At 40.6% G+C, this 13,778-nt stretch overlaps 1 protein-coding gene across 8 annotated transcripts in view; it reads left to right on the plus strand.

The window, feature by feature from the left end:
* cdk5rap2 (CDK5 regulatory subunit associated protein 2) overlaps positions 1–13,778 on the plus strand; it is a 73,879-nt gene that overhangs the window by 39,565 nt on the left and 20,536 nt on the right. For 7 of the 8 annotated variants that reach the window (XM_007256572.3, XM_049466169.1, XM_007256568.4 and 4 more), the window contains 11 exons: positions 2,875–3,006; positions 3,088–3,188; positions 3,331–3,468; positions 4,052–4,105; positions 5,247–5,431; positions 5,850–6,324; positions 7,538–9,842; positions 10,702–10,809; positions 12,109–12,547; positions 12,688–12,908; positions 13,570–13,621. In XM_007256572.3, coding sequence (XP_007256634.3) covers positions 2,875–3,006; positions 3,088–3,188; positions 3,331–3,468; positions 4,052–4,105; positions 5,247–5,431; positions 5,850–6,324; positions 7,538–9,842; positions 10,702–10,809; positions 12,109–12,547; positions 12,688–12,908; positions 13,570–13,621 — 4,210 coding nt within the window. The remainder of the gene's footprint in view (positions 1–2,874; positions 3,007–3,087; positions 3,189–3,330; positions 3,469–4,051; positions 4,106–5,246; positions 5,432–5,849; positions 6,325–7,537; positions 9,843–10,701; positions 10,810–12,108; positions 12,548–12,687; positions 12,909–13,569; positions 13,622–13,778) is intronic. The other variant, XM_007256570.4, reaches the window with a different exon arrangement.

The following is a 13,778-nucleotide window of genomic DNA, read 5'->3' on the forward strand; positions in this document are numbered from 1 at the left end:
GTTGTTTTATTCTATAAACTACAGACAACATTTCTCCCAAATTCCAAATTATAATATTGTCATTTACAGCATTTATATGCACAAAATGAGAAATGGCAGAAATAACAAAAAAAATGCAGAGCTTTCAGTTTTCATGCATCAGTGCATGTTCTCCTCCACCAGTCTTACACACTGCTTCTGGATAACTTTATGCCTGCAGTCCTGGTGCAAAAATTCAAGTAGTTCAGCTTGGTTTGATGGTTTGTGATCATTCATCTTCCTCTTGATTATATTCCAGAGGTTTTCAATTTGGTAAAATCAAAAAAACTCATAAATTTTAAGTGTTTTTTTCCAGAGCTGTATTTGATTTTCTGCGTTCATATTTTCTACAGGCAAAAATGCATAGTTATGCAATTATGCTTTGTTGCAGGATTCTTAATACAATCTATAGTAAATTATAGTGTGATAAAGATATTGTATAGATATAATTTAGTAGTGAATCTTTAGCATGTATGCTTCCATTCCAGTCGACTATGATTATGTGTGATGAAATTAGACACACTCTCACTGACTTTCCTTCATCATATACATTAATGAACTTGCTGTGTTTATACACACACATGATGTGCTGAGATGATTTGAGTAATTTGTGCGAGTGCTAATACACTTAAACACACACACTTTCACACACATACAAGATCATTAGAAGCTAACTGTTCTAACTGTGTTTAGTGTTCTGTGTGCTCTGATTTTCTGATAAGACTTCATTCACTACATTTTAATAGTTTCATCAGTACACACATGTAGTTTCATATAAAAGTCTAAAGAGAGAATGATAGAGATAGATAGAGAGAGAGGGGTGATAGAGAAAGTATTCTGCCCTTGACATGATTAATCCTCTTGGCCCATCTGGTTGATGTGTGTTTCTGTGGCAGTGCCCTCTCACCCCCTGCTGGGAGGCCTCTACAAATAATCTCACTGCACACATGACCTAATTTAGACCTGTGTGTATCATACAGGGGCAGTGATGGGGGTAGGGGGAAAGAGGTGCAGAGAGAACGAGTAAGTAGGAACACAGACTGGAGAAAAGAGGAGCAAACACTATTTGCATAAACACGGGATTTATTGGCGTGATTCAGAAGGAAAACGTTAAGATCGAAAGATTGTATTCTTTATTCTTATTATAGTATGAATGGTGGAGCATTTTTGTCTGTCTGTTTATTATACAGCAGGGTATTGAGTTTATTCATTTGTTCCTTTGAAAACTACTGACATTAAATTAGGTGGTTAGGTTTCAGAAAAGTCTTTTTTTATTTATTCTTCTATGACTGTCATATTAGTGCAGGTTTTGTTGCACAGTAGAACGGTGCCCCATCACAAAGTCATTTTGAAGCATTTCTATTGGTTGGATTATAAAGAACAGCTGACAGATTTACATTATATCAAAAAGTGAGAAATATAAAAATGAAGATACAAGATTTTGCATTAAAGGGGGATCATATGTAAGTTTCCTGTTAAATGAGGGATTATGTTTCAAAAAAGAACTGTCACACTGACACATTGATTTAAATAATTAAACACAGAACCGATTACATATTAAAAAAATGATGCTGATTAATCCCAGGGGTGGAGGGGGTGGGTTTCAGCTTGTAAAACTGTTTAATTCACTAGTGAACTGTAATCCATTATGGCTATTACGCTATTTTGGGATTCATGATAAAATCCAGGGCAGATAATATAATAAAAATAAAAAAATACTGAATACTGAAATCAATGACTGTATTGACCACAATAATAAATAACGTCCATTTTTTTATTTATTTTGGACTATTTGGACCATTTTAGTCTATTTTATATGGACTTAACTAAGCAAACTTTTGTTCAAAATATGGTTCAATATGTAAAATGTGTTGATTATTTTAACCTAATTTATAAGCCTTTTAAACAGGGCTGATATATTTTATTTCATTACAGAGAGCTTTTACGTGTATGCCAATTATTCTTTCTTTATTTGATTCGCTAAAATTCAATAGAATACATTTGAATCAGTTTGAAATACTTTGAAGATGAATGTGATTAAATATGATTATTTAGATTAAATAATCACAGAGCATGTAACTAGTTGGATTATTTTTTATAATCACCTGGCAGCACTAGTTTTAAATGTTTCCACTAGGTCTGCATAATACATAATTTTAGCATTGCCATCAGATGCTACAACAAAAGAAATGACGTAATTACAAGGCAGTGCTTTATCATTTAATGACATGATTTATTATTATTGTATATATCACAAATATATATCAGAAAATGTACAGCATCAGTTTTTCTCCAGTTGGTTACAGCCCTGGTGTCTAAATAGAGTTCACATCTGAATGTTTTACACTAAGACTCTAGACTTCTTATGTCTAGTTTTAGCCTCTTGCTCTGCAGATTCCCTCGTTTACATTATTATTAAGGACTAATGGCTAATGCTACAACATGAAGCATGTCATCTCTTTTACACGTATCTCCATCACTTTTTAAAATAATGTAATTCTGCCAGCTGTTCTTTACATTTCACCCATTTGGACCAATAGCTAATTCTCCAAAATTACCTTTTTTATTAATCTTTTTACATTGACTTCAATTGACAAGTAAAATTATTTTTTTGATCACAAAACAATAAGATACTGTTATTTTGCCCACCCTGAAGCGGAAGTTTATAAGTACATCAACAGACAATAATACTTGGGGACATTGAGAGATACATAGTGGTGTGTTTGGAAAAAAATGGTGTTGGGATCGTTCTGCTGTTGGTTACTCATGATGGAGATATTTGATCTCCTAATTCCATGGTATGTGTTGGTGTATGATGTTGGTGATGATTATGTTTGTGTTTGTTTGTGTGTGTAGGGGCTGATCCTGCAGAGCTGGAGAGTATGCGAGATGCTCTAGAAGAAGCTCAGCGATGGAACGTGTCTCTGCAGGCCAGACTGGGTCAGATCCAGAGCCGCGGTGGAGGAGTGGGACAGGCCAATGACTCAGGTACGTCTGAGCACATTCAGAAAAACTGAACAGAGCTTTTATATCAGATTGATATTGATATTGTGTGTATGGTAATTGCAGTGGACACGCTGAGCCTGATTGGTGAACAGACCTCATATATGAGTATCTGTGTGGGGGAGGGGCTGGAGGAGGAGCTGTCAACAGAACAACTCAGACTGAAGGTGAGATTTACTAAAAACTTTATTATTACTTCACCATTAAACAAGGGTTCATTAATTATTACTGGATTAAACTCAATTAATCCCTCTCTCCCTTCTTTCCTCCCTTTCACTCTCTTTCCCTCTCTCCCTCCATCTCTCTCAGGTCTTAGAGTTGCAGGCTCTAAATGCTGAGCTCCAGAGTAGGTTGGCTGAGGCATTGGCTGAGCGGGGCATTATGGGTAATTCTGTAAGAGAGTCAGAGGGAGAGTCTGATCTTATTGACCTTTCAACTCCCAGCAAGGTAAAGCCCTGATCTTTAACCCATAAACAGTGGCTCAATTAATGTTGCCTGATAGAAGACATAATTTACAGTCACATAATAATTCACACTCTTTCATTTTTTAATGAAGGTTATAAAATTGTGATTTATCAATTTTGTATTTACATGCTTTATAATATTACAATAACATTTCTTACCTCTTACCTGCTTTTTATCCTCTAACCTTTAACCTTTGACTCTTGTAGTTTTTGCAGTAGAGGCCCTGTCCTCTCTGACTAACACATCATGCTAGTGGTAGCTTATATATATATATATATGTGTGTGTGTGTGTGTGTGTCTGCATGGATGTGTATAGTAGTCGTTCCTTCTCTCTTTCTATATATCTATATATTTCTCTCTCTCTCTCTCTCTCTCTATCTCTCTCTCTTTTCTCCGTCCCTCCTAACCCCGGTTTTCTCCTCTCTCTGTCTCTCTGACCTGTTTTTCTGACCCATAACCACGTGCAGTCTCTCCATCCTGCCGTTACTCTGTGCTTTCTTTATATTTTTCTTCATGACGTTTTCTGTTCTCAAGTCATGTGTCACCATCCATTCCATTACTTTAGCAACCACAGGGACTGGCCAGACCTCTGGCCACCACGGCTGACGCAAACATAAAGGTAAGAAGCAAAAAACTGGACTCTGATTTTATTTTATTTATTTTATTTTTTTTATTAATAATCATTTTTTTTCGCACTATAAGGCGCACCAGATTATAAGGAGCACTATGTAACACTAGTAAGTAACAGGTGTGTCGCCATGTTTCCCTTCTAATTCAGCAGGTCTTGCCACTGGGTGGTGGTGGTTGGTAACTAAAACTGAAAACTGGGTGGGTGCAGCAGCATTAGCATTAGCGGCTAACAGTAAATGCCACCTGACAGTGGTACACTGAGGTTAGCGGCTAATGCTAATACTGCTCCAGCCTCAGTGCTAGAGAAATAAACTGAAACCCATTTAAAATGCTGTACTTTAGCGAAGTGGCTTTACTGCTTCTTACAACCTGACCGGTAGAATTCATATATAAGGTGCACCGGATTATAAGGTGCACTAACAGTTTGAGGGACAATAAAAGGATTTTAGGTGTGCCTTACAAAAAATACAGTAAATATTTTGATTAATTTAATTTGTTGTACTCTGACATGCCAGAAGTCATGAAATAATAGTGTGTAAATTGATCGTGAAGGGTTACCTGTCTGTCCCAGAGAGATGAGATGTGAGGTTGGACACTGGTCAGTGTGCTCATGGCAAGGCAGTGTGAATTATGGGAGTTTGAGTGAGGTGTGCTTGTGGGTTTCAAATGGGTGGGACATTCCATTACTGAAGGTGTTTGGACATTTAACTTTGCTTAATCCAGTGTCATGAGTGTACCCGTGATACGTCATAAAACGCTAATATTACCACCTGCAGTGGACAGCACAGTAGGTTGCACTGTTTGTGGCCGACAGCATCTGGCTAGAATTCAAACGAGTTCAAAAGACTTCAAACTGACAGCTGCAGAATTGCTGGACTGTGTGACATGTCAGTGTGTATTATTAATGTGTAGATATTGTTTATTAATTTTTAAGATAATTAGTGATTTAAGTATCAAAACATTTAATGTTAAAGAGTTCTTAAAAGCTATTATACAAATATTATACACTTCTACAATATGGCTCTTATGTATTAATACCAAAGTAGTATTTCATAAGACGTGTTAAAGTGCTTGAAGTCCGTGATTGAGGTAACTGACCAAATAAGGCTTTCTCTGTTGTTAATTCCCAGGAAAAACGTAATGAAATGGATCAAAGTCCTGCAGGTTCTGGCAAGACTGCGAGTTCTCCGTTAGTTCAGCCTCTGAAAGGAAAAGAAGACCCGCATGCTCCAGTAAAACAGTGCAGTGATGGTGAACGGGCGGAACTCAAGTCCTTACTTGTAGATTGTGGAGCAGAATCCATTTCTCAGCTCAGGTAAGCAAATCATTGCACCACAGTTTGGACTATAGATTCTTATCCTCTGTAAAAAAAAACAATTTGTTTTTATCACCCTAATTTTGTCACTTGTGGGTGTGATTGAGGCCACTTAGACTGTCACATGTGGGCATGTCCAACAATATTGGCTACTTTCTTGCACACTTCATTTTCTTAACAATTGTCTGTATGAGTGCCATTATCAGCCGGTAATGCACTGTAACCAAAGCTCTCCATGTATTACTCCGCCACATACAGGTTAACTAGCAATGATGCAGCGCTTACCAGCCAAACAGTGCAGCTACAAACAGAGCAGCAATGGAACTATTTTAACAAAATCTCCTGCTAGTGTGAATACAGGGTAAGTTAAAGTGTCTCTTTGTCAAATGATTTCTTATGGAAATTTCTTTCCGTACAGGGAGCAAGTCGCTAAACTACGCTTTGAGGCTTCTGAGCTCCGCGGACTCCTGAAGGAAGAGCACTCTGCAGAGCCCAAAGAGAGCGCAGAAAGTTCAGGAGAGGGTGACGGTCATACTGACCTTCGCCAAACCGTACAAACGCTCCGATCAGAGGCACGAAATTACCAAAAGGTCATCCACCTGCTGAAGGAACAGCTACAGAGGAACACAGCAGCTGCAGCGAGTGGAGGCACAGGGTTCGACCCAGAACTGATTGTCAGCATGGCCCGTGAGATGGAGCGTCTGAGGTTGGAGCACGAGGCTTCGCAGAAACATGCTCTCAGTCTGGAGGACAGGCTAAAGGAGAAAGACAGAGAGAGAAATGAAAGTGAAGATAATCAACAAGAGGAAGAGAAAGAAAGAAAACGGAAAGGCAGACAAGGACAAAGTGTCAAGCTGACCAAAAGTCAGAAGCATCAAATGGCCAAACATGCAGTAAGTTTTAAATCCATGGCGCAGACATACCTGTACATGTTGGTTTGGAATTCCATACCTGATGCTATAATTAGGGATGCACTAAAATTAAAAACAATTTTAAAAACAATATTAAACCTTTGGCCAAAGGTCATAATTTTCCATTAGCTTTTCCACTTTTTTCACCGTTCAATAAATTAAGTTAAGCTAAATGTGTTTTTATCTTGCTTTAAATTATAGTTAATAAAATCACTGAACAATTTTTACATCACAGCCAGCGTGCCAGCAGAACACAATAAATACATTTACAATTGTATCATTGTTCTAGTAACACAGTTACCTCAGTAGTTCTGTTCTGAACACAGATGTATCTCAGAAGTGCTACTCAAGTTACACATACGTTCACACAGAAAAAGCTAGATTAAGGTTAAGTTTGCTACCTCAGCTACTGTAACTATGCTATCCCTGGAAAGCTTATATTTTTTGTTGGAAAACAGTTTCTGAAGAGGTAGTAAAACGCCAGGGAAGAAGGGAGGTAAAGAACAAAATAGGAAATACTTCAATATGACCTAAAATAACTTTTGCACTATCAATAAACGTCTATTTTCAGGTCCCTTTTCATACACAAGGTGCACCAGGTGCCATGTATCCATTCTAATTTATCAGGTCTCATCGCTGGGAGAGCGAGAGCTGTAAAGCTAAGGTAATTTAAGTAAACAAAACTGTAATTCTTAAAAAAAAAAACATTTTCAGATGCTAATGCTGCACCAGCAGTGCTAGCCTGGGTTAGCAGCAGACTAGATACCGATAATACACACCTCTGAACGGGCAAATTGCTAGCATAGTTAGCAGGTAATGCAAATGCTGCTCCAGCAGTGCTAGCCGGGGTTAGCAGCAGACTAAATGCCAATAATACACACCTCTGAGAGGGTAATGCTAACACTGCTGGAGGAGAACTAAAATAAAACACCAGTTTAACGCTGATTTTTGGAAAAAATAAAGTATTTTAAGTGCGCCTTGTAGTGCAAAACATATGGTAGTCATTGGTCAGTATAATTTATTGACTTTTCATTTATTTGTCTGAACAACAATTTTTTTTTTTTTTTTGGACAAATCATTTCGGTTGCCAAATATTTGGTGCATCCCTGGCTGTTATGAATGTTGTATGTTATTTGCCTCTGTAGCATTTAAGTTTTAGATCTTTGAAGTTAACGACATGTGCCGTGTGCTACAGGCATATGTGAAATCCCGGCTGCCGGTCCCTGTGAAGCCTACTACCAAGCTAACGGACAGACAAGACATGACTGATCACGATACAGAAGAAAGTGCTGAGTGTCGTAGTGGCACAGACTCTGACCAGTCAAACCATCAGACCACCCGTAGCCGATACCGCAAAGAGACAGAACTTCAGAGTACTCCGAGCAGTAGCTCTGAGGCCCTTTGGACCTCTGAGGCCAGAAGAAACAAACAGCAAGAGCTTAAAGATATGCCTGATCCCAGACCAGAGACAGACAAAGTGTGTGAGGTTCAGGAATCAGAACTTCTGACCCAGCTGGAGCTTCTGAACCAAGAGTGCCAGGAGAAGGAGGAGCTTATTTCTCAACTTCAGCTCCAAATGCATGCTTTGGAGGCACTGCGGGCAGAGATTCAAGAGAGGGACAGGCATATCAGTGAATACCAAGAAGCTTTGCAGGCTGCAAAATCCACCATCGCATATCTTACAGCCTGTAGTCTAGATGCTGAAAGTGGTCTGGGGCAGTCTGGGTTAGGATTGGGATTAGATTCAGCACTGCAGCGGCAGTATGCAGAGCTCCAGAGAGCGATGCAGGAAAAGGACAAGCTCAACGCACAGCTGCTGGAGTGCTTAAACACGGCTGAATCTGCCCTTGCTTCTTTGACCACAGCTGATCAGCCTGAAAGTGTCCCTGGTCCTACTCCTAGTCCTGCTCTTGTTCAAGGAGAGCCACTAGATTTGTCTGACAGGCTTGAAGGTCTACTCAGTCAGATCAAAGCTTTACAAGAGTGTAAAGATGCTCTCAAAGAAGCTGACAATAGGTTGAACTCTCCAGACGGGGGTTCTACACCTGAGTCGGACTTGCAGCGTCAAGCGGAGTCCCTGCAAGAGTCACTGCTGCGACAGTGCCGACTGAATGCAGAGTTGCAAGAAAAGCTCAGATCCGCTGAGGAAACCATCTCCAAAATGGAGGGAAAAGCCAGTACTCCAAAGCACATTGACGGTGCCAAAGCCAAAACCCTGGTTGAGATTTGCAGTCCGCAAAGTCCACAAGAAGAAGATGGGCATGCTCAGGTCCAGGGTAGGCTAATTGTTTGTCTATCTGAGTGCATTTTAGCAGCAGAGCAAGCAGTGGAGTCGATTGCTGATTTCTGCACCAGGTCTGATCAGCCCTACCTGCACAGTTCTGGTTCCTCAACTGAGAAGGAGCTTCAACAAAACCTGGACAGACTTCGGCTTGCGTTCTTGGAGAAAGACCGGTTTGAGGACCGTGGTGTTGATGACATAAACCAGAGCACTATTGCCGGGCCATTCCAAAGTAAGTTTGGACAATACACTTTGCAGATGTCAGACATAGGACAGCAGAAGACCAGCACCCCGATTTCTCAAGGACAACAGCAGAAGGAAGGTTCGGCCTCACTTGGACGACAGAACCTACCTGAAACTTGGTGTACTTCAGCAAACTCAGACCTTCACAAGAACCTCTTGGTGCTCCTCCAGCTCCTGCAAGAGCGTGCCCAGAAAGTTCAGCAACTGGAGAACCATCTTAAAGACGACAAGATGCATGAACTTAAAGAATTGGGTGGAATTAAGGCTGAAGATGTTTCCAGCAAGGAGGATGCCCAGTTGGAAAGCCTGCGGAAGATCTTGAAGGAGAAGGAGATGTGTCAGAGCCTGGAAGAGAACCTGAAAGAGAAAGAGAAGGCCTGTCAGAAACTGCAGGAGAACCTTAGGGAGAAGAAGAAGGTATGTCAGAACCTAGAGGAGATTTTAAAGGAGAAGGACAACGCCTGTCTGAAACTGGAGGAGAACCTGAGAGAGAAGAATAAGGCCTGTCAGAACCTGGAGGAAAACCTGAAGGAGAAGAAAAAGGCCTGTCAGGACATAGAGGAGAACCTGAAGGAGAAAAAGAAGGCCTGTCAGAACCTGGAGGAAAACCTGAAGGAGAAATGGAAGGCATGTCAGGAACTGGAGGAGAACCTGAAGGAGAAAGGGAAGGCGTATCAGGCCCTGGAGGAGAAGCTGAGGGAGAAGAATAAGGCCTGTCAGAACCTAGAGGAGAAACTTAAGGAGAAGAATAAGGCCTGTCAGAACCTAGAGGAGAACCTAAAGGAGAAGAAAAAGGCGTATAAGGACCTGGAGGAGAACCTAAAGGAGAAGAAAAAGGCGTATAAGGACCTGGAGGAGAAGCTGAAGGAGAAAGGGAAGGCCTATCAGGACCTGGAGGAGAAGCTGGCTGCCGCTCAGGCCTTGGTCATCCTGCAGAACTCAACTAAGAGCGACAGACAGAAAGGTCGACATCCAGGTGAGGAAGGAGATCCACATAAACCAACACATACATACACTTTGCAAGCCATGCTGTAAAGAGTGTATTACCCAGAAGTGTATTGCCAACAAGTGAAGTTGCATCACTAAAACGTACATCTATTGGGTTTATATACTATATATATATATATCTATATATATATATATATATAGATATATATATATATATATAGATAGATATAGATATACACCGTATATACACACAAAATGAAATGTAATACACTAAGACCATATTAACAGGCTAATACACTGGAGAAATGGTAGCTCAGCTCTGTGGAGTGAAACGCTCTGTTCTGCCTAGAGAAAAAAGAGAACAGCACTTTATATGACATTAAAAATACAATTATTTTATCAGAATTGTAACAGATTTATAATGCACTCCATATTTCTCCATTTATTCAGGATTAAAGTAAAATTAATGACTGGGACTGATATAATCTGTCTATATTAGATATACAATATAATGCGAAATGAGAACAGTGTAAAATTTTCTTTTACTAAAAACGGGAAAAAAGTAGTACCCTGATGTAAAAATTAGGGGTGGGTCATATGGGACGATATTTCAGGATGTAATATTAATTACAATATTAAAAAATGTTGGCAATGTTATTGCGTATGGCACGATATGGCACACCTCTAGTTTGTACAGCTTGATGGCATGTCTAGCTAGACTCGACATGGGACATGTGCTTTGGGTCTGCAGCTGATGATGATGATGATGATGAAGTGTGGTGTTCCAGCGTTCTCGTTCACAAGTTCTTTAAAAGCATGTTGTTCTGTAAATGTTGGGTTGAGTTGGATTACTCAGAGTTGGTGTTGCTTTAACCCATGCCCTGTAGCGCCCCCTGGGGAGCAAGATGATAAGGGGGTTCAGGTGGACGAGCAGGACCTCGGCTACGAGACCAGTGGAAGGAGTGAGACGGAGGTGGAGAGGGAGGAGGGTACAGGTAGAGAAGACTGGCCTGTTTAAAATGATATCACTGGGAACCTGCCAGTGCAAGACTTGCATGAATTCACATTTCCTTGGTGCCTGGCTTATTTTTTTCTTTTCTGTTGAACTTTGTCCTGTTTAAAATGCATAGTATTCAGGGTTGAGCACTACAATACCCACTGTTAAATCACATGCACTCTTTCTTACCACGCTTACCTGCAAAAACCTGGTGATATGATCTATCACGATACAGGGGTTACGATTTAGTATATTGTGATATTATTGCAAGACATGCACACTTTCTGATCATGTGCTAAGGATGTCCAATCCCTGTCCACTCTATTAGCCACTCCAACCGCTCTGATCCACCTTGTTGATGTAAAATGAGAGACAGAAGCTCATCTGTTGCTGCTGTTGTTGCTGTTGTGTTGGTCATTCTCTAGCCCTCCATCTGCGGTCACAGGGCGCTGTTAGACTATTCTCCGTCTAGCACTGGCCCTGAGGTAGGGCTAGGTTTTGACATTCAACACCAAAAAGGCACACAATTAAATGTGTTTTTACTATAGGGTTCCAAAGCATCTAAATTTTTTTTTTCGATATTTAGCATTAAATGCAGAGCGCGCACAGCAAAGTAAAAAAAAATCATTAATTTTTAAGTGATTAATAAACAAAAATAAATTTGCCAATCTACTGCAGTTTCTTTTATTTATATTTAAAGAATTATTAATAAACGCTTACAATATATGTGCACTTAGGAGACCACTTCATTTTCTAAATCAATGGACAACATTTGGACCTCGAATAATGCAAAGAAAACAAATTCCTATTCATAAAGTTATAAGAGTTCAGAAATCTATATTTAGTGGAATAACCCTGGTTTTTAATCACAGTTTTCATACATTTTGGCGTGTTCTCCTCCACCAGTCTTACACACTGCTTTTGGGCAATTTTATCCCACTCCTGGTGCAAAAATTCAAGCAGTTCATCTTGGTTTGATGGCTTGTGATCATCCATCTCCCTATGATGTTCATTATTTTATCCCAAAGTCGCCCAAGCTCTAGTGTGCATGCCTGAGCTGACCAGGGTTTCTGCATGATTAAGAGCTCTTTGGTTGTGCATGTTTCTGGGAATGATGGGAAGATGTCTTTTACTAATTGGCACTTTGCTGCATGCTGAAGTATGGCTGATATCTCTACGGTGGTAACGGTATGATGATGTTTTGGACTAAATGTGTAATTCTGGTTCTTCCTTTGTTTGTTTTTCTCTCTTTCTCACGCTCTCTCTCGTGCTCTCTCTCTCTTTCTCTCTCTCACAGATGTGGATGGCATTGGACCTTCAGACCCTGCTCTCTCTCCTTCTCTGAAGCACACCCTAGCTGGGTTCTCCTCTGTAGAGAATCTGGACACTACAGCATCCAGCCCTTCCTACGCCAGCTCCCCTGATCTGAGCTCCCCGAGACCCTGCAACTCCAGCACCGATCCTGCTGACCCCAACCTCGACCCCGCCCTGCTGCGCCAGCAGCTCCAGCAACTGAGGCTACAGGTCGAGAGCCAGCACAAGGTCATCAATCACCTCCAGCGACTCCTGAGGAAGAAGTCTCTGTCTGTAGAAGCGCTAAGCATTGCCTCAGAGCCTGTAAGCAGAGAGGAAGAGGAGGACAGACGGATGATGAAGGCTCAGATTGCTCAGCTCACCGTCGACCTGGAGAGAGAGCGATCCATGAGCAGAAGCAGCCAATCAGCTTCACCATCCAAGTAAGAGTGGGAAAAAACCCTTTATTCATTATCATCACTAACAGGATAGTACATTAGAGAGTACATTACTCAGCCTAGTACAATGAGTATGTTATATTTACTGTGAAAGTAGTGGCTGAAAGCATTGTTGTTCTCTGCAGGATTGAGTCTCTGGTGCAGTCTCAAGCTCGAGAACTGTGTGAGTTGCGTGAGCAGATCCGTCTGTCTCGATTTCTTGGTGTAGAGCAGCGCAGGCAGCTCCAGGAGCTCCGCGGCGCTCTGGGGGATCTTCTGCAGCCTAGTGATGGGCAACCAGTGCTGGACACAACACTGAGGCAGCAGCTGGACCGCAGTCTCAGTCTGCTGGAGAAGCTGGAGCAGGGTGAGTTATATCTGTATAGTGCTGTATGTTCTAGTAGAAAGTATATCAGGGTTGAAGTTTTAACAAAGCATGCCTTAACAACCTATGCATAGGACACAGTGTGGGATGGGGCTTTAGTCAGTTGTAAAGATTTTAAACTAATAACAGATCTGCAATATCCATCTACTAAAGCAAATATCACAGTATCTTTAAATCAACTCTTAAAATTCACATTTTTTGCGTCTGAGTCAAAGTCTGTCATTTAGAGCATTTATTTGCAGAAAATGCAAAATGGCTAAAATAACAAAAAAGAGAATAACAAATTATGCAAAGAATGTTCTCCTCCACCAGTTTTTCACACTGCTTTTGGGTAACTTTATGCCACTCCTGGTGCAAAAATTCAAGCAGTTTAACTTGGTTTGATGGCTTGTGATCATCCATTTTCCTCTTGATTATATTTCAGAGGTAATATCAAAGAAACTCATCATTTGTAAGTGGTCTCTTATTTTTTTCCCAGAGCTGTAGAAATACTCAAAATATAAAATGCTGTTCAGGTGAGATGGGTAGTATAAAACACACACTAAGACACAGGTCTTATCTTGATGCAAGGTTGGTGGACTGGTGTTGTATAGGTTATATGGAGATGCTGTTCTCACGTGTGATCCTCCTCTCTGTTTTCCAGGAGATGCTTGTGTAGATAATGATGAACGGATGAGCGTGGAGCTGGCGCTGAGGTAAGCATATCAGACTTTACATCCACCCAGAATTAGATACACAATCTTTCATTTCTTACCCTTCTACATCTACAAGAAAAGTCCTGAGTACATAGGCAGGATTCCAGAGCAGTATGTGTATTTAACAAGTGCTCTGATTATTGCAGTGCTGTTTCTG

This window comes from Astyanax mexicanus, chromosome 17, assembly GCF_023375975.1.
Source record: "Astyanax mexicanus isolate ESR-SI-001 chromosome 17, AstMex3_surface, whole genome shotgun sequence".
Taxonomy (NCBI): domain Eukaryota; kingdom Metazoa; phylum Chordata; class Actinopteri; order Characiformes; family Acestrorhamphidae; genus Astyanax; species Astyanax mexicanus.